The sequence below is a fragment of the Maylandia zebra genome, linkage group LG5 (genome assembly GCF_041146795.1).
Source record: "Maylandia zebra isolate NMK-2024a linkage group LG5, Mzebra_GT3a, whole genome shotgun sequence".
Classification (NCBI taxonomy): Eukaryota; Metazoa; Chordata; class Actinopteri; order Cichliformes; family Cichlidae; genus Maylandia; species Maylandia zebra.
In genome coordinates, this window is record NC_135171.1 from 35481884 (window position 1) to 35506492 (window position 24609).

The window sequence follows — 24609 nt, forward strand, 5'->3', positions numbered from 1 at the left end:
GCTGCTAAAGGAAATGATCAGGCACCACGGTGTAATATAATATACAGCAGATCAAAAAGTCAGTTTATTTTTTTTAAGTTTTGAATTGACATAAGTCATAAGACATACGGTGATGAATCAGTGTATTAAAATGATCTTCCATTCTTTTCCCATCTGTAGGACATTTTAGCATCTGTACAGCCATAGTTATGTTAACTGGGCTAAATAAACAGACCAGGTAAGTGTAAAAAGCCAAAGTTCACTGCTTCATTTTGCCACTGTGATTAGAAACAGAGGAGCATTTATTGCATTTAAATAGGTTCATAAAAGGATATGGTCTTAAATCATGTGCTGAAGCAGTAAGACAGAGAATAAAATAAAAGACTGACACTTGCTATGCATTCAAATGGCTTTAAATCCATCTGTCGCAGACGCTATGTCCTAGTTTAGAGGAAATGTTAATGCTCATTTTTCCACCCAGGGTCCACAAATTGCTGAATGGCACTCTCCTCTGGAACAGGACCTAGAACAAAGACAAAATCTTAGCAAAAGATTTTTTATTTTTTATTTTTTTTTGAAGAATACTTACTGGGAACGCTAAGTCCAGATGAACAGAATCAACTTTTGGAGACTCACCGGGAAAATGTTTTGTTCTAAATGCTTTTACATTTTAAGGTTTCAATCATGCAACTATTTACCTCAGCAAATAAAGCCTAAAGTCTGGAGAAAAAGACACATGCAACTGTCGAGTCTACTGTCTGCTGCAGTCTTACTGAGGATAAAGCTGTACTCACATTCAGAATCTATGTTGATTTTCAGCGTCGCCAGTCTGGACACAATATCATCTTCCTCTTCCACATCGCTGAACTCAAATCCAGTGTAGCCCTTCTCCTTCACACAGTAGCTGATGAACCTGTGAACAAAAAAGCAAAAATTAAGAAAACGTGAGTGAGAAATGCTCAAGAAATGTGCACTCCTTGTTAACTGGGCAAATTTTATACAGCCCAAAGGCTCCAAAATGGCAACAAAGTGAACAATTTGAGGTTGTTTTGTCAGCTAACAATGAGGTTTCACTTTCGGTAATCACTACGTTTACTCAGTGCCTCCCAAAACATCTTGCCTTCGCTTACTTCTCCCATGTTGGGTCCTTCTTGAGGATCACAGGGTTTCCCACCACTATAAGCAGGGACCTGGCTCTCGTCAAGGCTACGTTGAACCTCTACAAGTGAATACATATATATAAAAAAAGAATATATTAGTAATTTATTCAACCATTAAAGAAGCAGCAGGCTGTCTTATAAGCTTAAATGATGTGACAAACCTTTTCATTTGACAGGAACCCAATATTGAAGTCTCTGTCCATCTTGACATAGTTGATGCTGCTACGGACGGTGGAGACCATAATGATCTTCCTCTCTTGTCCCTGAAACTCCTCCACAGAGCCGACCTGATATTATAAAAGGGGGGGGGGGGGGGGGTTGCACTTTACCATCTACCATCTAATAAAACTTTAATCTTATAACTGTTGAATGCATCCTCAACAATTAAATTACACTTCTGATTAGAAATAAACGGCAGATCAATCTTTTGATTACATTTTATTAAAACAATTTAGAAGACACTGTAAATGAGCATCTTAGGTTTGCATGGGGGCATATAACCATATTAACTGACACAGATCGTTTACAGCAGAGCTGCTAACCTTCAGCTCTTTGAGATCACTCCAGCGACTCAGCGCTGGGACAAATCTCAGGGCCTTCTGGATTTTCTCAACCTGTTAGCAAAAAGAAAAGCAGTCATGGGAAATTATGAATGAACCAAACAACCTCCTTTTATCCTCAGTCATTTAACACAAATGTGCACCATGCATATTCACTTGTTTTCTGTAGGGGGCGATTATTCCGATGTCTGTTGCAGACAGTTTGGGGAGACCCTTCTTTCCTTGCGTTTCCATCAGTTTGGTGAGGTAGTCGATCAGGACTTCAATCTCAGACACGTTGAAGAAAGACGGACTGTTCGCCTCTCTCTCATCTTTGCCCATCACTCCATGGAAGATCACTGGAAAACCCTGTAGTGGGGTAGCACTGTCAGTTATTCTTGTTAAATATGGTTCAAATACAATTTGGCGACTGACTCCTTAGTGAAATTAAAAATGTGAATTAAAACTACACATGAATTGTACACGTGAGCACTCCCATAAGGTCTATGAAGTTTTAAGAAAAATTGTACTTTTACAACATGAGTTGTTTTCATGTTTTAATATCTACTTTTGTTTCAGCCAGTCTTTTTTCTTCCATCTTCAGCATCCTTTATCCAGAATATATCCACTATCCCTCCTCTGGACATCTCCAAAACAAACCCCTGCAAACTTCGTCTCCAAAACCAGTCAACCAAACTTGTCCCTCTGATATACTCATTTCTAATCTGGTCCCTCATGTACCAGCAACTTCCAGCTTGGCCCTCTGTCTCCACCCACTCCACCCTGCCTGCGCCTCCTTCTTCACCTCTCTTGTGCACTTTTTTGTTCTTTGCATAGACGAGACCCATCTCACCCAGCTTCACTACTTCTGCTCCCTCTCATTCAAACATGTCATCTATCTTGCTTCTACTGACTTTAGCATACCTCCACCTTTCCTCTACTCACAAATCACAGTGTTGTCCGTGAACATCACAGTCCTCTTGTGTAACTTCAATTGTCAGCAGAGGCTCAGAGCTAATCCCTGATGTAATCCCACCTCCACCTTAAACTCATCTGTCACTCCCACACACTTCACTAGTGTTTTGCTGTTCTCACGCACGTCCCGCACCACCCTCACATACATCACTGCCACTCTTGACTTCCTCATTCAGTACCACAGTTCCTCTCTTAGCACCCTATCACATGGTTTCTCTAGATCCACAGACACAGTGAAACTCCTTCTGACCTTACTTCTCTCTCATCACTTTCAAAGCAAACATTGCATCTGTAAAGCTCAGATGCACTTTACTATTTTATTTATTCATGTTCATCACAGTTTTTTTTATTTTTAAATTAATGTATGATGAAATCAGAGTTGACAAATACACCTTTGCATCTAATCATATGCTTTGCGGATGACTTAGGGGGACAAGAAAAAACCAAAAACCAAACAAAATAAATGAAAAGTTCCCGAGGCCTCACCTTCTTCGGAAGGTATTCCCAGTTGCAATAGGTCTCACGCTCCCATTGGTCAGCAAACACCTGCAATTCATTCTCATAGAACAACTCATTGGGGATTTTCAGAATAGCACTGTGTGACCTGAGTGAACGGGAAGGAAAAAGAAGAACAATAAAAAAAACGATGAAGCATTATTGGTGATTAACACAGCAGCACAAGTAAAAAATGGCTTTGACAAGCAATAGCTGAAAGACCCACCTGTAGTTTCGCAGCAGTTTGGTGACAAAGCGAGTGTCAAAATGCCCGTCTGTATTTTTCTGATATAACGAATTATGTCTCATCAGCCTCTCCAGTAGAGAAAGCCCTAAAAAGCATTCATGATACAGATTTGAATTCATGTTAATCTGAGAAAAACTCAAATAACTGAAGCAGCACTAAGCATTCATTTGATCCTAAACTATTACCAGTGAAAACTGCCAGGGATACACAGTGATGCAACTAACGCCATCTGATCAGAAAGAAAAGAAAATGAGACCACTGGACTTACCGAGTCCATGTTCAATTGCAAAAGGAGATCGAAGGATTGGTCCCAGCTGCTTAGGATCTCCTGCCAGTACCAGCTGACCTTTCTCTGCATCGAGCAGACCTATGAAACAACAAATGAGTCTGTAACAAGGTGCATCAATTTCAGCACTTGCAAGTTATGACCTTTAATCACGAGAACCGATTTACTGAGGAAGTGTAATGTGTAAGAACAAATTAATTTACAACTGCTCTGACTTAAGGTCACATATATGCAGAATTTGTAAGCTGTAAAAGTCTTAACCCATACATTTTATTTATTTATTTTACAGCCTTTAGCTAGCTTTGGAGAAAACAAAAAACATGTATAAAGCAGCTGGGTGTGGCTAAAGTTCTGTAATCAGATAAGTGTATATATGAAAGGTCCATGTACTGCATTAATACCAGATTTAATGGAAAAAAAACCATATTTAACAGGAAGTTGGATGTAAGAATTTCAGATTCTTGAAGGTTTCACAAAAGACTTTATTTATGTAGCGCCAATTCAACAAAAGTCCCCACAAGGCGCTTTATATCGTAAGCACCTTGAGGTGACAATCACAAAGCCCCCTATGAGCAAGCACATGGCAACAGTGGGAAGGAAAACTCCCATTTTGCAGTCTGAGAGTGAAGCCTTTCAGCATCACTCACAGATCTGAATGTTTCTAATTTTAACGTGCAAATGAATGAAGGGAGTCCTACATATTTGCTTAGTGTGCATGGTGAAGGACATCATGATGAAAAACATGTAGTTCAGACATTCATAGTTTACCTGCAATAGCAATGACACACTCTGGCTCTACAGCTTGGCCTCCCTCATCCACAAACACATGCGAAAAATGGCCAACTGGAATCCCTCCAGACACAAGCCTCACAAAGACACAAACACACAGCAGCATAATCAAGTGCCGCATGGCTCATAACACGAAAAATGTGCCAGATGTCAAAGAGTGTTTAAAAACACATCATAATGGACACTTTACATGCCACACACTGGCTCTTACCTGCCAGCTGTGACCATAGTTGTAACTACGACTTTGTACTTCATCGTAACCTCTTTCTGTGGAGGCACAAAGCTGTCTTTGCTCTCGTCCCAGTTACAGTATTTCTGAAAGAACCAAAAAAAATATGAGAACGTAACCTTTTGTTCAGCTTTCCCATAGTGATTACAATCATTGATTCCTCAGTGTGATCATGAGGAATTTAGTGAAAATGCGGGCATATTTATGGGGCTTGCTGAGACAAGAGAATGCAATGGCACTCTATTTCACATGTAATTTTTAAACATTATGGGCTGTGTATATATATGGATACACAATTAGTCCATATGTAGCTCACCAGCAGACTCTTGGGAACGCTGTTTGGGTCTCGGCTGTTGGCGTACACGCGGTAAATCTGATGAGAATCCATGTTTACTTGTAGTCTCTCACAGAGCAGGTCGCATGCACTGTTTGAAGGTGCACAGGCGAGGATGTGGGCTGATGGATCTGCCTTGCTGACCTGACAAGACGAGCAAAATAAAAGTCATTACTTAATAATAACAGGCTTGTGTGCAAAGACATAACATGGTTTATAGGGAGCCACAGGCCTTTGCCTCACACCCAGCAGGACCCGGTCTGCGGCTGTCACTTATTTCAGAAAGGCACCTAACCTGGCAGATGTGCACAGAATTCAAAGTACATTGCACCAAGGACATACAGCCACAGTATTTGTCCTATAGTAAGTACAAATTTCTGAGAAACAGTTACAACATCACAGATAACATCACAAATTACAGCATTGTTGAATTTTGCAAGCCCTTTATGTTAAAGTTTGGTTTCCATTTTTTTTAGTGTTTCCTGAAGTGAATCAATTCCAAAATATACCACCATTTATCCAGTTCAGAGTCACCGCGGGGCTGAAGCGCATCCTAGTTGTCACAGAACGAAAAGCAGCTTACACCTTGTACAGTTTACCAGTCTTTTGCAGGCCCAACACAGAGAGATAAACAACTGTTCATACTCATATTCACCCATGTGGACAATTTAAAAATCACCAATTAACCCAACTCACATGTTGTTGGACTGTGGGAGGAAGCTGGAGTATCCAGAGAAAACCCAGGCAAGCATGGACAGAACATGCCTACTCCAGGACCGTCCTTGCTGTAAAGCAACTGTGCCAACTGCGACATTTGTTGGCAATGTAAAATCTCTAAATTTAAAGTACTAATAATCATAATACTCGAGAGCAAATAAGCAACTGGTTCAAAAAAAAGAAAAATCTCTTAGTGTGTTTCTAATATACAGCGAGATATCTGGGAATCACCTTACAAACATGCCAACACATGCTGATTCCTGTGCAAAATCTGTCTTGCAAAGAGAAATCTTACTTGTGTAAGTTACTTGTATAGACGCGGGGTCGCGGGGTAGAGCAGGTCACCTGTTAACTGGAAGGCTCATGGTTTGATCCCTGGCTGCAACCCAAAGTAGGCCAAGATACTGAATGTGATTGTTCATGAAGTGTGAATATTAGACAAAAAAAGCACTTAGCATAAATGTGTGAATGGGGGCATGAGGCAAGTTATATAAAGCACATTAAGTGCTCAGAGTAGAAAAACGCCAAAGAACCACCCATCAACCTTTTACCCAATTTAGACCTGTGAGAAAAAACAAAACAAAAACACCAACTTAAACTATGGATTAGCCAAAGATTCGTTTGATTCTGAATAATCTGCCAGTCCTGCACTGGCAACCTGTCCAGGGTGTCTCTATGACCGTTGGGATGGGCTCTAGGCCTCCAGTGGTCCTGAACTGGACCAGGAATCAAGAAAATAAATGGATGGAATAATAAAGTAAATATCAAAGATTCTACTCAAAGTAACAATATCAAATGTCTTGTTCAAAATCCAACAGCTTTAAATTTGTTACAATGTAACAGCCAATGAAGAACGAATATGTTTTCTGGCAACTCACAAGTAAGATATCTGATTAATCTCTGAAGATCTCATTCATACAGATCTTAACTGCATGTAACTTTATACCTGATTGATTGCTTCAACCACAGTGATTGTCTTTCCAGTTCCAGGAGGCCCAAACACAAGATGAGGAGCTGGTTTCGAGGATCCAGCCACAATGCGCTGGACTGCAGCATGTTGCTCCGGGTTGTTTTCCAGCTGTCGATTAAACATCCTGGAAAGAGATGTAGAAATGGACTTTTTACACTTAGCATAAAAGGTGTGTAAATGTGTGTTTAAAAACCTGTTATGCACCTTGTGCCCATTTGGTTTATGGCATTAAACCAAAGAGCAGTAATCTCTCCTGTTAATGCAACATAGTGGCTAAATGCCCAGGAAAACAACAGAGAAATGCTGCTGAGGCCACACTCTCATTTTCAGAAGCTCACTGTTCTCCTACCACCAGTACCAGGCAGAATATACAGTAGGACACAGTACAATTCAATGTATCCGTAACATAAAACCCTACATGGCCAAGCTCTCGCAAATATAGCAGATTACTGAGACCTTATTAATGCAGCTGGTCTCTTCATTATTTGTGGTCTGTTTTTCCTTCTAATATATATGTACAGGAGTGTGTATGTATTAATGAAAGACCATGCGTTAGCATTTCTGAGGATCTACCCTTATCTTCACTTTTGTGTTTTGATCCAAAACTGTGAAGCACTTTGTAACTTTTAAAGGTGCTATACAAATAAAGTTATTATCACTATTGTCATTAAATGTGGTTAAGTGTTGCATTTATAGATGATGCAGTGCATACAAATAGGCACCGGACCTGAGTTTAGGCATGGGCACACTAGCCACTGCTGCACCCGACGGAAACAGCACCTCCTCAAGTTGATGTTTTACTGCCAGGTCTACAGCCCTGTGTTGTAGCTTCAAAGGGTACCGGTTGAGAGTAAACTCCACATTAAACTTCATATTGCTGATAAAGATCTGCAACAACCTGAAATGATTGAAAAGTAAGCAACAAGTTTCTCATTGTGAGTTCTTAGTCAACATATCATTATTCTAGCTCATACTTTTTTGAGAAACCCAGCTTCACACTGTCCAGTTCTACTCTGTGAACATATCCGGTATACACAGTAATGGGCTGGACGGTGTCCTCAGATTTGGATACTCTCAGACAATCTCCTCGAAGCACAGATGGCCGATTCTCAGCGACACCAGGAACCTGTCGGACAACATCGATGTTGGGCCATTGATATGTTTTTAAAAAAAACTACAAGTCTGCAGGTGATTCAGATGGGTAGATATGACAAGCTAAATAAACAAATCTGTGTATGAGAACTAGATCGTATAATCATCTGTACAAGTAAAACGGGAGGAAGGTCATCTAGCTCCTTCATTAAGAATACAAGGTCCCAAACAAATAAAATGCATTCTGAAGTTAACTGCCAAGAAGCACAATTTACAAGTGAATTCAATGCTTCAGAGATGCCAGCTGCTCCAGCAAAAATAGAGCCACTGCAAACACAGAGCGTAGCAGACGGTGTTCTAATTAAAATCTCTTTACTCTGAGTTTCAGGAGTTTTCTGTTGCCTTGGTCTTGAGTCATGGTTTGATTGAGGAGATCATACTTTCGGATGTCAACCTCCATCTGTATCTCTTCAAGGTGCAGCAGGAGATGAAACCGATGCGAGTAGTTCTTCATCTTTAAGGGACAACTGAGGAGACCCCTGGATGTCAAAGCAGAGGTAAACGGTGCATTTAACATTGGGTTAGTTCTATAAAATACTCATCACAGAAAACGCATAGCTGGTTGTAATGAATTGGGTGATTTGCTTACTTCACTGATGCAAGTTTCTGTTTGGCAGTTGGAGAGAGGTACTCGGAGTCTTCCATCCTTCGTCTAGCCAAATCCTTCAGGTCATTATGATACTTGTAGTCTCCTAATTTCACTGCCATCTTCAAAGGCACAACAGAACTGCAGAAGAAGAAAACAAAACACCATATGGCTGTGATCAGTTTCAGAAGACACACGGTCGCTAAACCCTCAGGGACAACTTGTTGATCTAAAGTCCAAGTGAGCAAAAATGCTTCAAAGTAATTTTTACAATCAGTTTTGAAATTCATTACCTGTCAGGTGGTACTCCATCTACTATAATGGTGTCAACAGGCTTGTAAGCAGCCACCCGAAATGGTTTATAAGGAGCCACAGGCCCTAGCTCCACAGCCAGTGGAGTCTGGGCTGCAGCTTCTATCTCCCTGACAATGCAGAAGGGCACCGATCCAGGCAAATCTGGGCAGAACTCGAAATACATTGTGGCAGGGAAATATCCATAGTGGTTCAGAATGTACTTAACCTCAACTTCATAGCGCTCTCCTGGAGGGAAAAAAAGACGAAAGAAAAAAAAAGGAAGAATTTGTGAACATTAGCTAGTTTATTTCTCTCATTTCTAAAGGCAGAGAAGAAGTCATCAGTGTCTCACCAGGACAGAGGAACAGCGGAGATGCTCTGGTCACTCTCCTCTTATCCTCTAGAGTGAAACAGCGGATCCTGTGCAGGGCAGTGTAGTACGTCAAGTGGATGTTGTCAGTGCCTTTATTGACAATGTGGAACCTGACAACGAACGGCTCCCGCAGGCGATCCACAGCGAACTGAACCTTCCCACCGCTCTCCACGGGGTCCGATGTGATCTCGATGCCGCCCTTATCAGCCGTATGCTCTTTCCTGCAGGTGAATCAAGATCAGGCTGCAATTTTAACAACGACAAGACAAGATGGTGCCGAATCACTGAAAAACCAGTGTACCTGGTAAATAAAACGTAACGTTTCATCAACTCCACTTATCCCATGACTGTCTGCTATTAAACAGGTAGAAGGTAATAAAAAACAAACCTCAGATGCTCTTGAAAAGAAGCCTTTTTAACTGCATAGTGGATTCATATCATGGACTATATGATCTTTGTGACTGAGTGATATCAGTAAATCACTGACACCCAAACTGGCAACGATTCAGTTTACACAGGAATACTCCACCACTGACTCAGATTAAAACTGCTGTGCAGTTAAAACGTTGCACAGGACTGTATTTATGCAGGGAAGTTAAAAAAGGATCACGAAACAACAAAAGTGTAACTCACAGACAGGTTTTACAGTTCTGGAAAATTACCACAGTTGGAACTTCTCATCTCATCATCATCTTCTATCTTTTTCCTTTGACTTGTATGTCATAAAACAAAGTGCTGATTATCAGTTCTAAAAAAAAACCCTCCTGATAAAGCCAGTTCTCAGGAATATCATGAAGGTTTTTTTTTTATCTCATGTCTTGTTTTCTTTGAGTCAGTCTTTGTCTCATCTGCAGGTGGTTTAAAGTGAAGCAGAGAGACTTCTCAGTCATACCAAGAAGAGAAAGCAGCTCTCCCCTGCACCGGCCTCACTCCACGGGTTACCAATCAAATACAAAATCTGCAAGTTTCTAAATGTCATGATAAAGTTACTTTGTTTTAACTTGTGTATCTGTATCTGAAGTGCTTGTTAAACCACTCTTGGTCACTTAAAAATGAAGAATTGTGACATAAACACAAGCACATTACACCCTTATCAATAATGTGCGCTTGCACATCACTAACAGGCGAACGCACCCCGAGTCTTAACATGGCCTCTTATTTGCTTTTATGACAAGAACCATTCTGAAACAGATGTTGAAAAATTAACTTGTTAGTGCTCTCTAATGGACAAACTGTGCAACATCATTTCTTTTGTTAAGGCCCCTCCCACTCTGCTTGTAGTTTCTTGTTTTGTTTTTTCCCCTTTTCCTGTATGAGCCAAGGCAGCTGATTAGTGTTAGCAAGCATCTTACTTTAATTCAAGGTTATTCTTTTGAACTTTAAGCTGATTCGTGACACCAAGTTATCAGCTTATATTTATTCATGCTGATGCAATAAGAGATACATTAAAATCTTAAATGAACCAATTACATGATAGATACTCGATACATTTTGGCATGTAGATACGGTCAAGATCATCCGCTAAGGTTCAAACTGAGCATCAAAACAGGTCAGAAAGGTGCTTTCAGGGACTCTGAATGTGGCACGGTTAGGTTTAGAAAATGCTGATCTTCTGGGATATTTCTACACTGCTATCTCTGGGATTTGCAGATAATGGTCTAGAAAAGATCAAATATCCAGTGAGCTTCAGTTCTCTGGGCAAAAATGCCCCGCTGATGCCAGAGGTCACTGGAGATGGCCAGACTATAAGATGAGATGAGATGATGAGAGATAGCCTTTATTTGTCAGTTGCAGGTCTTTTGCCCACAACCGAGATGACAGACCTTGCCGACCGTACATACAATACAAACATCACATTGGGGAGTCAGGTCAGGCTAGGTAGCGAGGAAAAAACACATTGAAATGTGCAACACAAAAGGATAATACAGGAATGCACAGATATCAACACACCATAACACAATAAACACAGACAAGCAACATGGGAAAGAGTTCCGGTGTGTACATCTGATCTGGGACCGCTACAATCTTCGACTGCGCCTCCAGCTGACCCGATGTCCACATCATGGGGGAGGTAAGCATTGGAGGTGGCATTGGATCCGGAGTAGGGAGGGTGATGCGTCAGTGAGTGCTTATCAGTATCAGTATATGTATGTGTGTGTGTGTCCATAGTTCAGCTGAGGCAGTGTCCTTCACCCTGCCAGGCTAAGTAAACAGTCTTCCAGCCAACCCAGGTGGCCTTGTAGGGAATGGGAAGGAACAGACCAGACTCAACACAGTCGTTATCAGGGAGTTGTTGTTCGGCTTCAGCCTTGAGCTGGCGCCGAAGGGGTAGCCGGGTTATGATGGTAATTGAGAATTTCAAGCTGTTTTTTAACACTCCGACACTGGTCTCTCAGTCTCCCGTTAATAGCTGTGAGCTTCTCCGTGATGTTATTAGCCGTCGATTCTGTGGTCTTGTCACTCTTTTTGCTCACATAGCAGATTCTGAGACCTCACGACCGCAGCCAACTGATCCGAGGTGTAATCCAGCTCCGCCCAGAGATGTTGTTCTGAGTTGATTCTTTCCTGATGTAATCCAACATACATACGCTCAAAGGTGTTATTCTGAGCATTCACTGCAGTCGTAAGCGCCTCCAAGCTCTTAACCATGCTGCCTTCAGTGAGCCCTTTCTGAGAAGTCGCACCTGTCGTTCCAATCCCAGCGGGCAGCCTTGTGGGGGTTTGAACAGCTGGTTCCGCTCTCTTAATTCTCCGATAAGCCAGGGCCAAGCCAGCTCCGATCAGCAAGAACCCTGTTATCATGGTTCCGAATAGGTAGATATCTTCAGCGCCCTCGATCGACAGTCCCGCCAGGCACACGATCCTCTGCCACCCGTCCATCGTGTATCCGGCAGGGAAAGTCCCTCCAGGGCACTCGGGTTCTCCCGAGCCCAGACTTCTCGTTAAAGGGTGTCAATAGCATTAAGAGACCAGTTGATCAAATCCATAATTCTCTTTTAGGTTTTAGACACAGACTGTGAGAGAGTGTTCCAGGGAAAGTAACACAAAAAAGACACGAGACTAGACAAGGACATAAGGCAGAAAAGATAAGGGAGAGGAGAAAAGTGTGTCCGCTGATAGAGGAACGTAAAAGCAACTCAAACAATCACTTAATACTGAAACTGAACTACAGACGATTTGAAAAACATTGCCTGAATTGAGGAATCTCCACTTCTGTTGTGACATTCAGACACTAGGCTCAGAATTTGGCAAAAACAGCATGAAAGCAGAGATCTATCCCATCTTTTATCAACAGTTCAGGCTGGTTGTTTATATGTAATGGCACTGGGGAGATTTTCTTTGCACTAACTTGGCACAGTGGAAATGCCTCTAAAATACTGAGATACCCCTACTGAAGATAAATCAAAGTACATCAACATTTTTCATATTCTATAAAGTCTATAATAATAATGAAAGAGATTCTTCCATAAAAAGTGGTAAATTTACAGATATTGTGATATCCCATAGTTAAAAACCGAATGATAGATACGCATGACGATGTGGTTAATATATTTGGTAATAGTTTTTGCTGTGATTGTCGCAGAAACCCCACATATGATTTGTTGTAAAGGTCTGACTGCACTAAATCCAGTATTTTAATCGGCTATAGTCACTGTTTTATATTAAAAACGATAAAATGCACAGGTGTGAAAGGGGTGCTGTCTTACTAATGATATTTTATTCCTGCACAGTTGGCATGGAACACCCATAATTTCAATGTGCACGTACAATGACACAAGAAGAGGGCTTTCAGAGGGGGCAACAAAGAGGAGGTGAGGAAGGTCCAGGTGTTACTAAAGGACAAGATCAGAGAGGCTAAGGACAATTACAGGAGGAAGCTGGAGTGGAAACTCCAGCAGAACAGCATGAGAGAGGTGTGGAGGGGCATGAAGACCATCACTGGATTCAGGCCAACCAACAGCAGGGGAACTGAGGGAGGTGAGAATAGAGCCAACGAGTTGAATCTGTTTTTCAATAGATTCGACACCACAGTGTCTGCTCCGACCCCCACAACCTCACCTGTAGTCAGCCTGGAATCCAGAGCCACACCACTGTGCCAGCCTCTCTCTTCACATGGCGCTGTTGCCTCCTGTGAGATTCCTGACACCCCTCCCCCACCCATCACCTTCACTCAATACCAGGTTGAGATGCAAATGAGGAGACTTCACTCAGGCAAGTCTGCTGGACCAGACGGAGTGAGTCCCCTTGTCCTCAAGACCTGTGCCCCCCAGCTGTGTGGAGTCTTTCATAAACTGTTTATGCTGAGTCTGAGTCTGCAGAGGGTCCCGGTGATGTGGAAGACATCATGCCTCGTCCCTGTACCAAAGACGCCTCGTCCCAGTGGCCCCCAGGATTACAGGCCCGTGGCACTGACCTCCCACATCATGAAGACCCTGGAAAGGCTCATCCTGGACCAGCTGCGACCCATAGTAAGACCACATCTGGATCCCCTTCAGTTCGCTTATCAGCCTCGTCTCGGAACAGAGGACGCCATCATCTACCTGCTCAATCGTGTCTACACCCATCTGGACCAGCCGGCGAGCACTGTGAGGGTCATGTTTTTTGACTTTTCCAGTGCTTTCAACACCATCAGGCCGACCCTCCTGGGTGATAAGTTAGCAGCGATGCAGGTGGATGCTTCTCTGGTGTCCTGGATTGTTGATTACCTGACAGGAAGACCACAATATGTACGTCTCCCACAGTGTGTGTCTGACAAGGTGATTAGCAACACAGGGGCACCACAGGGGACTGTCCTCTCCCCCTTCCTCTTCACCCTCTACACCACAGACTTCAGCCACTGCACAGAGACATGCCATCTTCAGAAGTTTTCTGATGACTCTGCGGTGGTTGGATGCATCAGCAGGGATGATGAGACAGAGTACCGGGCTGTGGTCGACTCCTTTGTCACGTGGTGTGAGCAGAATCATCTGCAGCTCAACGTGGCAAAGACCAAGGAACTGATCGTGGACTTCAGGAAGACCAGGAAACACTTGACCCCTGTTTCAATCCAGGGGGTCAGTGTTGACATTGTGGAGGACTATAAATACCTTGGAGTACACATTGACAATAAACTGGACTGGGCTAAAAACACCACAGCACTTTACAGGAAGGGCCAGAGTCGTCTCTATTTTTTGAGGCGACTGAGGTCCTTCAACATCTGCCAGAAAATGCTGAGGATTTTCTATGAGTCTGTGGTGGCCAGTGCGATCCTCTATGCTGTTGCATGCTGGGGGAGCAGGCTGAGGGTCGCAGATGCCAACAGACTTAATAAACTGATCCGTAAGGCCAGCAATGTTGTGGGGATGGAGCTGGACTCCCTCAAGGTGGTGTCGGAGAGGCGGATGCTGTCCAAGATAAAGACAATGTTGGATAACACCTCCCACCCACTCCATGACATGCTGGTCAGTCACAGGAGCTCGTTCAGTGAGAGACTGAGATTACCGAAAAGCACCACTGAACGACACAGGAAATCATTCCTGCCTGTGGCCATCTCCCTGTACAACGCATCCACTTAACACACTGTTTGCTGCTACAGCTACACATGTTTCTTTTCCAAATATTTATTTATAAGTGACTTATGTATGTATGTATGTATATATATGTATATATTGTACTATTCTTAGTTAGCGTATTGTCTGTCTTGTCTTAATGTTGGTTTAAAATGGAGCACTGTAACAAAAAATAATTTCCCCCAGGGATCAATAAAGTATTCTGATTCTGATTCTGATTATTCAATAAAATATTATCAAAACATCTTTTGCAAAGCTATATATTGCCATTATATAAGCTATAATAATATGAAAGCAGAGTCCGACTGGCTGAGGGTAATTTGATAACTTCAAGCCATTACAACACAAAGTGTAAACTGACCCATCCCCATTAGCCACAATCTTTACAGATGTCTTGACATTTCCCATTACTGCCAAGTCACGCTTTTAATGGGATATTGCTCTTGGACATCATCTAACAGCAAATTACATTTGACTTTACCATGTATTTGTTTTATGTCAGCTACTTTTGTGTTTTTAATATGTCTATATTTTTGTCCTGCAAAACTAATCTGTGTTCATGATCAGAACTAACTGGATGCTTCCCAACAAGCCACAACATTCATGTCTTCAAGCTAATTTGCATTAAAAAAAAAGTATGTCACAAGTTGTTCAGCTTGGCATTATTTTGTGGGTTTTTTTTTTTATATATGGAGGATATCACAATATCTGTGAATTTCAACACTTTTGCAGTAAATATTTTTTATATCCCTTTCATATATTAGACACCCCAGAGAACAGAAAAAAAAACAATGTTTATTTTGTTCTACTTCTCGTTTGGGTATCTTGATACTTTGGGGGCATTTCCACTGTATACTACCTGAGTATTGGTGCTGACCATGTCACTCCCACTATGACCACAGTGATGGTTGCTTCCAGCTGGATAATGCACTATTTCATAAAGCTTAACTCATCTCAAACTGGTTTCTTAAACATTACAGTGAGTTCATGGTACTCAAATAGTGTCCACAGTCATCAGATGTCAACCCAATGGGGTACCTTTGGCATGTAGTAGAATGGGAGATTCACATCAGAGATAAGCAGCAACTGTGCAATGCTGTCATGTCAACATGGACTAAAGTTGCTGAATATGTGCGATTAAAAACTAAACCAAAATGGTTGGTGAGAAATTATATTTTATTAACCATCACTGGCCGATATAAAACCCTAGTAATCAGTCTTATCTGTCCCATATATTATCATTTGCCAGCTGGCAATATTTACAGACACACTAGCAAAAATATGTGCTCCACTTACACCTAAGAGTGGTTTAGAATCCACACCTGGGTGTCTTTTGTCTATGAAAGAAAACCCACAGTCATGGGAAGAACATGTAGAATTACACACACACACACACGTAAGTACTACTCCTAGAAGGCCCTGGATTAAAATCCACTATATGGTCAGGGCCTGACCATATAGTGGTGTACCTTGCCTCTCACTCTATGGCAGCTGGGATACGCTCCAGCTGCCACTTATCCAATTCGGATAACCCTGAATTGGATAAGTGGAAGAAAATGGACAGGTGAAACTTTTTATGCAATGCTCAACATGACGTTTCTTCCGAATCTTCACGTCATATAAACCAACTAAACGAACACGCCCTGGTCCTCTCTTGTTTTAATCTCACGTAGTCTTTTGTGCGGCAACACCCTGCTTTATTGTTGTTATATCATGCTCCTACATGAAAAAGCAAATTCACATTTATGAGGGCGGGTCTGAGAATTAGAAAAAAAGACGATGGGATAGAGAAACATGTAATACTAACTCAAAATGCATTTTACCTGTTCACCTTCAACTTGCGAAGGATTTCTGATGCAAGTTTTTTCTTTGGGGTCAGCACAGGTGCCACAGGGGTGGAGGAGCCAGCAGGTGTCCCAGCTGGCGTCTGAGGGCCAGAGCCCAGATCCTGTGGCTGAGTGGCCCGGGGCCTCCTCCATTGGTCACAGTACACGCGAAACTACAAAAATAACAGCACAGTTCCCTGTTCTGATTCTCCATTTTCCAGGAATGGGAACAAAACATACCCAAACTCATCCCATCATAGCACTGACTAATATATGGCACAGGGAAACTTGTACTCACTGACTATATATGTGTTACCTGAGGTCTGGCATTAATGTAGACTTGTCCCTGCCTTATCTGGGCTTTGTTGAATTTCACAAGCGCAAGGAGAACTTTGTAAAAGTTGGGATCTTTTATTCCTTCTCTGCGAACACAGGAAAAACAGGCTGTTGGACACAAAGCAGACCGGGTGCGTGGGACACACTGTGTTTAAATGCAGCCTACCTGCCCCTGAATTCGGAGTTGTAGATGTCTTTAAGTTCCTTTTTGCTGATGCCGGATACCCTGTCTCCCAGAAATTCAATGAAGTCCAGTCCGGATTCAAGCGAGTCTTTAAGCGACGGCATGTCGAGGTGCTTTTACAGGCCGCTGTCACTGACTGCCGACTGACAGAAAGTGAGGAAGTTCATCTGCTGAAAAAGAACGCTTCTGTTTCCTCGAGTATTAATGTGACTCCTGGGTGCAAATGTGCCTCAACAGGGAAGAAATTTCCACGTGCTGTGTATTTTTTGCGCAATCTATGCACAAATTAACGGTGTTTGGAAGTTTAGCAGCGATTTCTTGTTCATACTCTGGTTTAAAATGTTTACTAACTGATGCATAAAATCTACTACTGTGCGCATTTAGCGCAAAGCCCGGTTTTTGTCAACGCTCGCCAACTGTCCCAGTCAGGGATCATCTGTAAATGCGCTACGCAAGTGGAATGAAAATACTCCCGCACAGAACAAAATCCTTTATCCTGTGGCTCGAAAATAAAATGATTTAGGGGGGAGTGTTCGGTTTCTAAATATTAAAATAAAGTGCATAAATTATCATTTTTATTTATGGTCTGAATGACAAGTAGCTTGCGAGAGCTGCCTCGGAGCTGTAATTGCTCGGCAGTCCCTGGGCTGGATTATATAACCTATGTTTGGCGTTTGTTCCGTGATACGACGTGTTTCCGTCGATTTCAAACAGAAAAATTTAAATAAACAAATATCTTTCTTTTAGGATAAGTTACGTTCATAACAAGGATTACAGCTGGGAGGTGGAGAAAAACAATTCCTCGTTTTTTTCGATTGGCTAACTTTGTTACATCCACTATTTTCAATAGTTTTGCATCTACACACGGCCACCACACCACTGCTTGAAAGCTCGTCTTTGATCAGATCTTTTTATTGCATAATAGTAAATGTCCGTGCTGTACTATTTTTCCTTATTTCGACAAAAAATAATGAGGTGACGCGGCTAAAGACAAAAAGCTTAAACATTTGAAAAGGCATTTGTATCGTCTCCATTTTCTCACTCAACTAGCACTGTTTGGTAAAAATAATAATAATTTAAAAAAAAAAACAGCGAGAAAAATACAGCAAATGATAAACTATTTAACTGTTACAAGTGCGCGTTTTACACAAAGGGTCGAGAATATTTCGTTTATGAAAAGAAACAATAGCAGCAAGTCACTCTGTACCATCATCGATGGTATGTTTGCTTAGACATGAGTAACATAAAGGTCTCACCACTGCTGTCTGGTCTAGTCTTAATTTATGTCACAATTACAGGCAAATACGATCTGACTAAACCAAGTAAACATAAACACACTCATATTTTAATCCTAATAAACCCATTCTACGATCAATATGAGTGCACAAATCTAATAGGGGCACTACAGTAACTATTGGCTGTTTGTTTAGACCGCTTATTTCAGCTTTTTTTTTCTTTTTAAGATGCATAATCTTCATAAACTATTCACAATAGATGTTGTCTGTATGCCAAAGTTCACTGTGCATGAAAAAAGAAAAAGAAAAATAATGATCTATTTCATATCAGTGTATATAACACATCTGTATTTGTATACTTTGATGAGAGCACAGAAAAACTTGATCTAATTAGCCAGCTGGTCTGTAGCCAGCATTTTAGAAATCCCTGCAGCACACACAGGTATAAGAGAATGTTTACCGAGTCCAAGATTTAAATTAGAAATATCAAAAATGATATGTGATAGAGGAGGCACGGTGGTGTGGTGATTAACACTGTTGTCTCACAGCAAGAAGGCTGTGTTTAAAACCAGTTTGGGGTCTTTCTGTGCCTGTGTTAGTTCTCTCCAGGTACTGCTGCTTCTTCTATAATCCAAAGATAAGCATGGGGTTAGGTTAACAGGTAATTCTAATTTAAGTTAAATCCACACATATGGTTAAATTATTTAACCATATGCGTGGATGTGAGTGTGAATGGTCATTTGTCTCCATGTGTTAGCCCTGTATACCCTGCCTCACATCATGTGACAGCTGTGATAGGATCCAGATGCCCCACCCTGAACTCTGAAAGCAAATAATTTCACTGATTAAAAAAAACAAAACAAAAAAAACAAACAAATATATGACAAGTGCTTAAAATGTTTTGTGCAATTTTTTTATTTCATGAATAATAAATGTACTTACAGTTTGTATAAAAAAATATAGCAGGAGCTAAAGGCAAACAGCTGGCAAGAGGACACCAATACTTTATCATGCCAGGGGAAAGTAATATCACTCAAGTCATCTCTCAGTACCTGAGAGAAATAGAAGAACTAAACTTTGACAGGTAAAAGACCGTGTCTAGGAATGGGACAAGAAAAGATGTACTTTAGTATTCCTGCTGGCTACAACCAAAGGAATGCTATATTCTCCAGTTGGGTAACATTTCAAACTGCATATAATAGTTTCCCTCTGTTTAAAAAAAGAAAAAGAAAACTATAGAGGTAAGGAAGCTCTTAGAGGACTCTAGCTATATAGAAAGTGTAAGTTGCTACATGAAAATCAAGGAGCTTTATGGAGGCCATGTGTCTGTTTGAAACACTGAGGGACCAGAGCCACTCTGTGTACATCGTATTTGTGAGAATTTGAATGACAGACACCAGCCAAACTTTCACAGTGTCACTAAAGGCATTATTAGTTTAAAAAAAGTTTACAAATGAGCAACAGTTAGACCACTCAATGTCATTTTAAAATAAAGGCATTCCCTCTTAGTGCTGAACAAAAACTGTAATTCTCTGGAAGGACATACAGTACATTAGGTTGCATCACACATGTTTGCGCAGCTACCAGTTTCCCAATCAGTTTGTTGTAACCCCAGCAGACCCTCTCCTCTAAGCATTCTGCATCTCCTTGCCAATCTTGTAGCTCAGGATCTTGTTCCAGTCAATCTTGGTCCGGGTGACTGGGAGTTGGCGACGTAAGGCTTTGAATGTGGTGTCTGACATGGTCTGATAGTTCTCACTGATGGCCACCTGAAATGTTAAAATTAGCAGCATTAAAAAGTGTGCATGTGTGTTCTGCCCTGTCTCCCTATAATCACGGCAGATGGCTGCCTGCCTGGCTCTGCCAGAGGTATCCTCCTGTGAAAAAGGAGTTTTTCCTTGCCACTGTTGCAAAGCGCTTTGCTCCTAGGGGATTACCCGATGGTGAGTTTTGCCTTGCAGTATAAATCACCTTGAGGTGACTGTTGTTGTGATATACATATGTATAAACCTGAATTGAAAAGCATGTTTATAGTTAGAAAAGTGAACTTCTTTCTATATCTCAGTCAATAAATTAAACACAGTTAACGTTTAAAGTTACAGAGCTTGAATGTTTTGGCTAACAGGCGTGCTGACAGAGACAGCTACAGCCCGTTGCTGTCTGCTAGACGTCACCTCCACTAATTACAGTTTGTTTGCGCTGCTGGTGCCCTTTGAAGCTTTTTTTTTAAAAGATGGGAAACAGTTGCCTAAACAGTGACGTTATGTATATATCCTGATACAGTCCTTGGAAATAGCTGTCAGTTCCAGTTAATAATAAACATGCGTTTTATTTTATTTTATTTTACAATGTTCACTCAACACCTGAAAATAGCTGTAATTATTTAATTAATGATTCTGATTTCCAACTATTTAACGGGACACCTTTTGTCACTTATTTTATAACACTATGGTGTAAATATATAAAAATCTTGCAATGGTCATTTGTCAGCCAAGAGTGCTTACAAAAATAATGCCATTAGTAGCTTCACTTACCAACTAGGAAATAAAAAAAAAAAAAAAAGTGTGTTGCAATCAGTCTTCCCCTTTTAAAGATCACCTATTGTTCTTTGTACATATGTGCACAGCTTGTTGAGGATCTTAGCCAGTAGGAAGTACATTTTATACAACTTGCCACAGCTCTTCTGTGGCTTTATTATTATTTTTCTCTCAAATTTAGGCAATTCCCACATACCTGGTACTCATTTTCTGCATCTTCAATAATTTTTACTAACTCCTTTGCAGTCTGGCTCTCGTTCTGCCAAAAATAAACGTACATGAGTTAAACAGATCCAAATAAAATCAACATGTTCTTAAACTTTAGCCCACAGACATAGAGCAACACTTACAGACACAGTCAGTGATTTCTGTACATCTTTATGGCTGACCAGCTGTACATTTCCATCCTCATAATAATGTACCTGTGGTAAGGAGAGGAAATACAACATTGAGACAAAACTAATATCAAGAATATTCTTAAATTCCGGCAAATAAAAACTTAACATACCTGTATTTTCAAGACTCCGGCAACCTGTGCTGTAGGCTGTGAGACACTGAACTTCCACTCAGATCGGCAGCGACCGTTCCTGGGCAAGGAAAACGCAGAAGGCTATGCTTGAAAGACGATCCTAAATGCATCATTACGAATACACTACATCAACATAATTCTTTGGGAAAATCTGATAAGGACATTTAGAAAGAGATCATTATCCTTTCTCAACTTACCAGAAGTTTTTAGGCTCATATTGATGGCCCTCGATACAAGCGATAATGGTCTTCTGGCCATCAATTGTTTTCCCATAAACCTGAAACAAATAACCAGGAGTGGGTGACTTATTATGCTTAAACTCAACATGACAGCCATAGTGCAATGAGAGAGGGAGCGATCTTACGGTGGAGACTCCACTGGGGTAGTGCTCCTTGACATATGCTCTAATAGCAGAGTCACAAGCATCTCTCCATGAGCTGAGGGCTGCCTCGCCCTGATGGGGCTGAGGATCGCTGGCCTCCTTCCTCAGGTGGTCAAACTTGAAGGAGATCTTGTTGTGGGGGTCAAAGAAACGGCCATTACCCAGGTCTCCATGCTCTGTTATCAGAACCTGCAGGGGACCAGACAGAGAAACCTGCTGTTACCATGGGAATTCATTCAAGCATCCTACGATAAATTAAATTGTAGATTCAATAATAATAGTAACTTATTTGAATGCTTAGAAAAAAAAGAAAAGAAAAAAAAGAAGAAGAAAAGGCCAAAACTTGCCGGATCTTCATAGCCATCAATTTTGGCACGGGTGAACTGATCCATGTTGTACTGGGCAAAGGCACTATAACAAAAGACAATATAACCATAAGCTGCATCCATATCTATAACATTGTTGTTATTCTTAGACTCTAGAGTAGTGCTACGTGATCTGATACTTGGCCCTTTTTGACAATGTAAAGAATAGCAGATCTTAATGACATCATGGAGAACCACGTGTAGCAAACAACGTCTGAAATGCAGCAGTTACTACAGTCCGAAGCCTGATTAAGCTTTGGACTGCATAAGCATGTCATCTCATTATTTGGAACATTGACCATGTTCCAAATAATGGAGGAGAGTAGAGTAATAATTGGTTCCCTTTAAAAAAAGAAAAAAGAAAAGGAAAAGAAAAGAAAGAAGCTAAAGAAGGAAACTTACTGAGCTGCACCCTCTCTGAGGAGATTATCATTGTTGAGCAGGAGTCGCACATCTGAGAACAACAAGTAGTGGAAGATAACCATAAACACATTTTTCTTTGCACATGGATTGCAGTTAGTACACAAGGTGTAACCGGGGTTTACCGTTGAAAACTTCATTGAACTCTCCTGGAGGAGCATGCATCACAAAATTAGCTGCGATACGGACCTGGAAATAAATAAGATGTGTTGATGAGTACCACATCATCAATGGGAATCTGCACTTGATCTCTAAGAAACTTTGGTGTTATTTAGTCTTGCTACAGTATCCATTTTTATAAAGATACAGATATAGTAGGTGATTTATATGAACAGATTAAAACCTGCAAAATAACCACTAGAGTGAAGCAGAGAGTACTGGGCAAACTTTCTTGGCCAGAGGCTGGTTAGCTCTATTTCTGCCACTCCTTAGATGGCAGTACATGTCACCCAAGGGCTTTTCTTAGCAGTCACCCAGTATGTATGTGCAAGCATGTGGTGTCAAAGCCCTAGAACGAAGTGACTGAGGCAGATACTATGCTCTCATAAAGTAATACTCAATGAGGACCACAAGTTGTACACCAGGCAGCTCATTGTAAAATCTGAAGTTAAGTTGTTCTCTATAGAGGTTACAAGTTCCCTTTTTTAAAATCACAAATTTGCCACCTTCACTGTATCCCTTTACTAAACCTATGACGTCACTATCACATTGTAGTATGATTTTGCCAGTGATGCTATCTGTCAGGCAGACAGGATTATTAAAGCCTTCAGGCTGCAGCTGGCACTGACCTACAATTGGGCTGTCCTGCTGAAAGGGCAGAGGGACATTACAATGAATAACCCAGTTTAAGAGTGGTGCAGGCATTGTGGCATTCAGAGCATACAGCACACTCTCAGGCTCAGACTCAGCTTCTCCATCGTGTAATTCAAACGCAAATGAACACACTATTTACGCAGACTCTTCAGACAAGTTCAAATGTATTATTTTAGTGTAGATATCACACCAACCTATTAATCTTATTTTGAAAGATTCACTGAAACAATACTTAAATAGTTAAGTTCCTGGCCAGATACCAGCTTCAGGAATGCAATGCGCTATTTTACAACATGTTGCAGCATGATACAGACAGCAACACCAGTCACTGCAAGGCTCAGTAACACTGCAGGGAGGCAGAAGACCTACCCTCCTTATGCGTTTCTAAACCAGGTCTTTAGTGCATAAAATACCCACAAACTTTAACGTCCTACGATATCAAAACCGGTTGAGGAAGCTAAACGTGAAAGTGAATAGGGTGTGGGTGGTGTTTTGCTATCGATGCTCTGTCATGATCCTTGGTGTAAATGCAGGAAGTAGCTGGACTTCCTTCGATTTAACAGTTGTCAACCACTGCAAAGTTAAGAGCAAAATCAGCAATCGACGTTAGCCGTACGCTGAATATGGCTTCTATTTAAAACGAGTAATTTAGTTAAGTTACTCTATGTATAAGAACGTAACAGCTTCAGCTCCGAGCTGTCAAATACAGCCCTGCCTAGGTTTAGCTAGCACCCAACAAACACCTACCATAGCCCTATTGGTAAATTCATACGCGACTTTAAAGATCCCTCCGAGGTCTGCAATTGTTCACGACAAAGGTTAGAGCTAAACCGTTGTTATTGTGAGGATTATTAATATAGCAATACCTTCTCTTCATCGCTGAGCTCTTCGAAATCTGCCATCTTGGCTCAATGAAGCGTTAACAAAGCGACGGTGGATGTTGCCAGGTATGTGGGACTGACTCCTCCCAACACAACGACCGCCCAGTCCAGGAAACCGTCTGCGCAAGCCGGTAAAACAACAACGTTCACGCTGCCGTGAGCACGAATGTGTAGATTTAGACGATAATTATAATCTTAGCATATCCTCATACATTTTGGAAATTAACATGAAGTACATTACATATTATAAAATGCCGAAATTCAGGGATTATAATGCTTTCGTTATTTTTACGTACAAACCGAGAGGACAACATCTCAACCTGGCAACCTTGCTACCTTCCAGTCATCTGAAGCCGCTAAGCTATACTGAGTCAAAATAGCGTGAACTAATTATTTTTATTAATTAAGCAAAACATTGCAAAAAAAG

At 41.2% G+C, this 24609-nt stretch overlaps 2 protein-coding genes across 4 annotated transcripts; both read right to left on the minus strand.

The window, feature by feature from the left end:
• Positions 1-32: 32 nt before the first annotated feature.
• mov10a (Mov10 RNA helicase a) lies at positions 33-17441 on the minus strand. 3 transcript variants are annotated; one of them, XM_004547590.4, is made up of 22 exons: positions 17003-17439; positions 16817-16922; positions 16498-16673; positions 9105-9346; positions 8752-8998; positions 8462-8599; positions 8189-8351; positions 7695-7846; positions 7448-7618; positions 6697-6844; positions 5016-5177; positions 4682-4785; positions 4450-4547; positions 3664-3762; positions 3375-3480; positions 3140-3257; positions 1856-2047; positions 1682-1753; positions 1301-1426; positions 1110-1198; positions 774-892; positions 33-502 (listed from the first exon to the last, which is right to left on the minus strand). In XM_004547590.4, the coding sequence occupies exons 1-22, from the start codon at positions 17122-17124 to the stop codon at positions 438-440; spliced, it is 3015 nt and encodes a 1004-aa protein (XP_004547647.2). In that variant the 5' UTR covers positions 17125-17439; the 3' UTR covers positions 33-437. The 3 variants fall into 3 exon arrangements, with proteins under 3 accessions (XP_004547647.2, XP_076740398.1, XP_012773585.2); XM_012918131.3 differs by lacking the exon at positions 33-502 and having other exon boundaries at positions 782-892; positions 1100-1198; positions 17003-17441; XM_076884283.1 differs by lacking the exons at positions 1682-1753; positions 1856-2047 and having other exon boundaries at positions 1301-1402; positions 17003-17440.
• A 1705-nt stretch (positions 17442-19146) lies between these two features.
• capza1a (capping actin protein of muscle Z-line subunit alpha 1a) lies at positions 19147-24315 on the minus strand. The gene is made up of 10 exons (XM_004547592.4): positions 24168-24315; positions 22614-22677; positions 22471-22522; positions 22051-22114; positions 21686-21892; positions 21519-21598; positions 21301-21379; positions 21143-21214; positions 20989-21051; positions 19147-20024 (listed from the first exon to the last, which is right to left on the minus strand). The coding sequence occupies exons 1-10, from the start codon at positions 24201-24203 to the stop codon at positions 19884-19886; spliced, it is 858 nt and encodes a 285-aa protein (XP_004547649.1). The 5' UTR covers positions 24204-24315; the 3' UTR covers positions 19147-19883.
• Between the last annotated feature and the right edge of the window lie 294 nt (positions 24316-24609).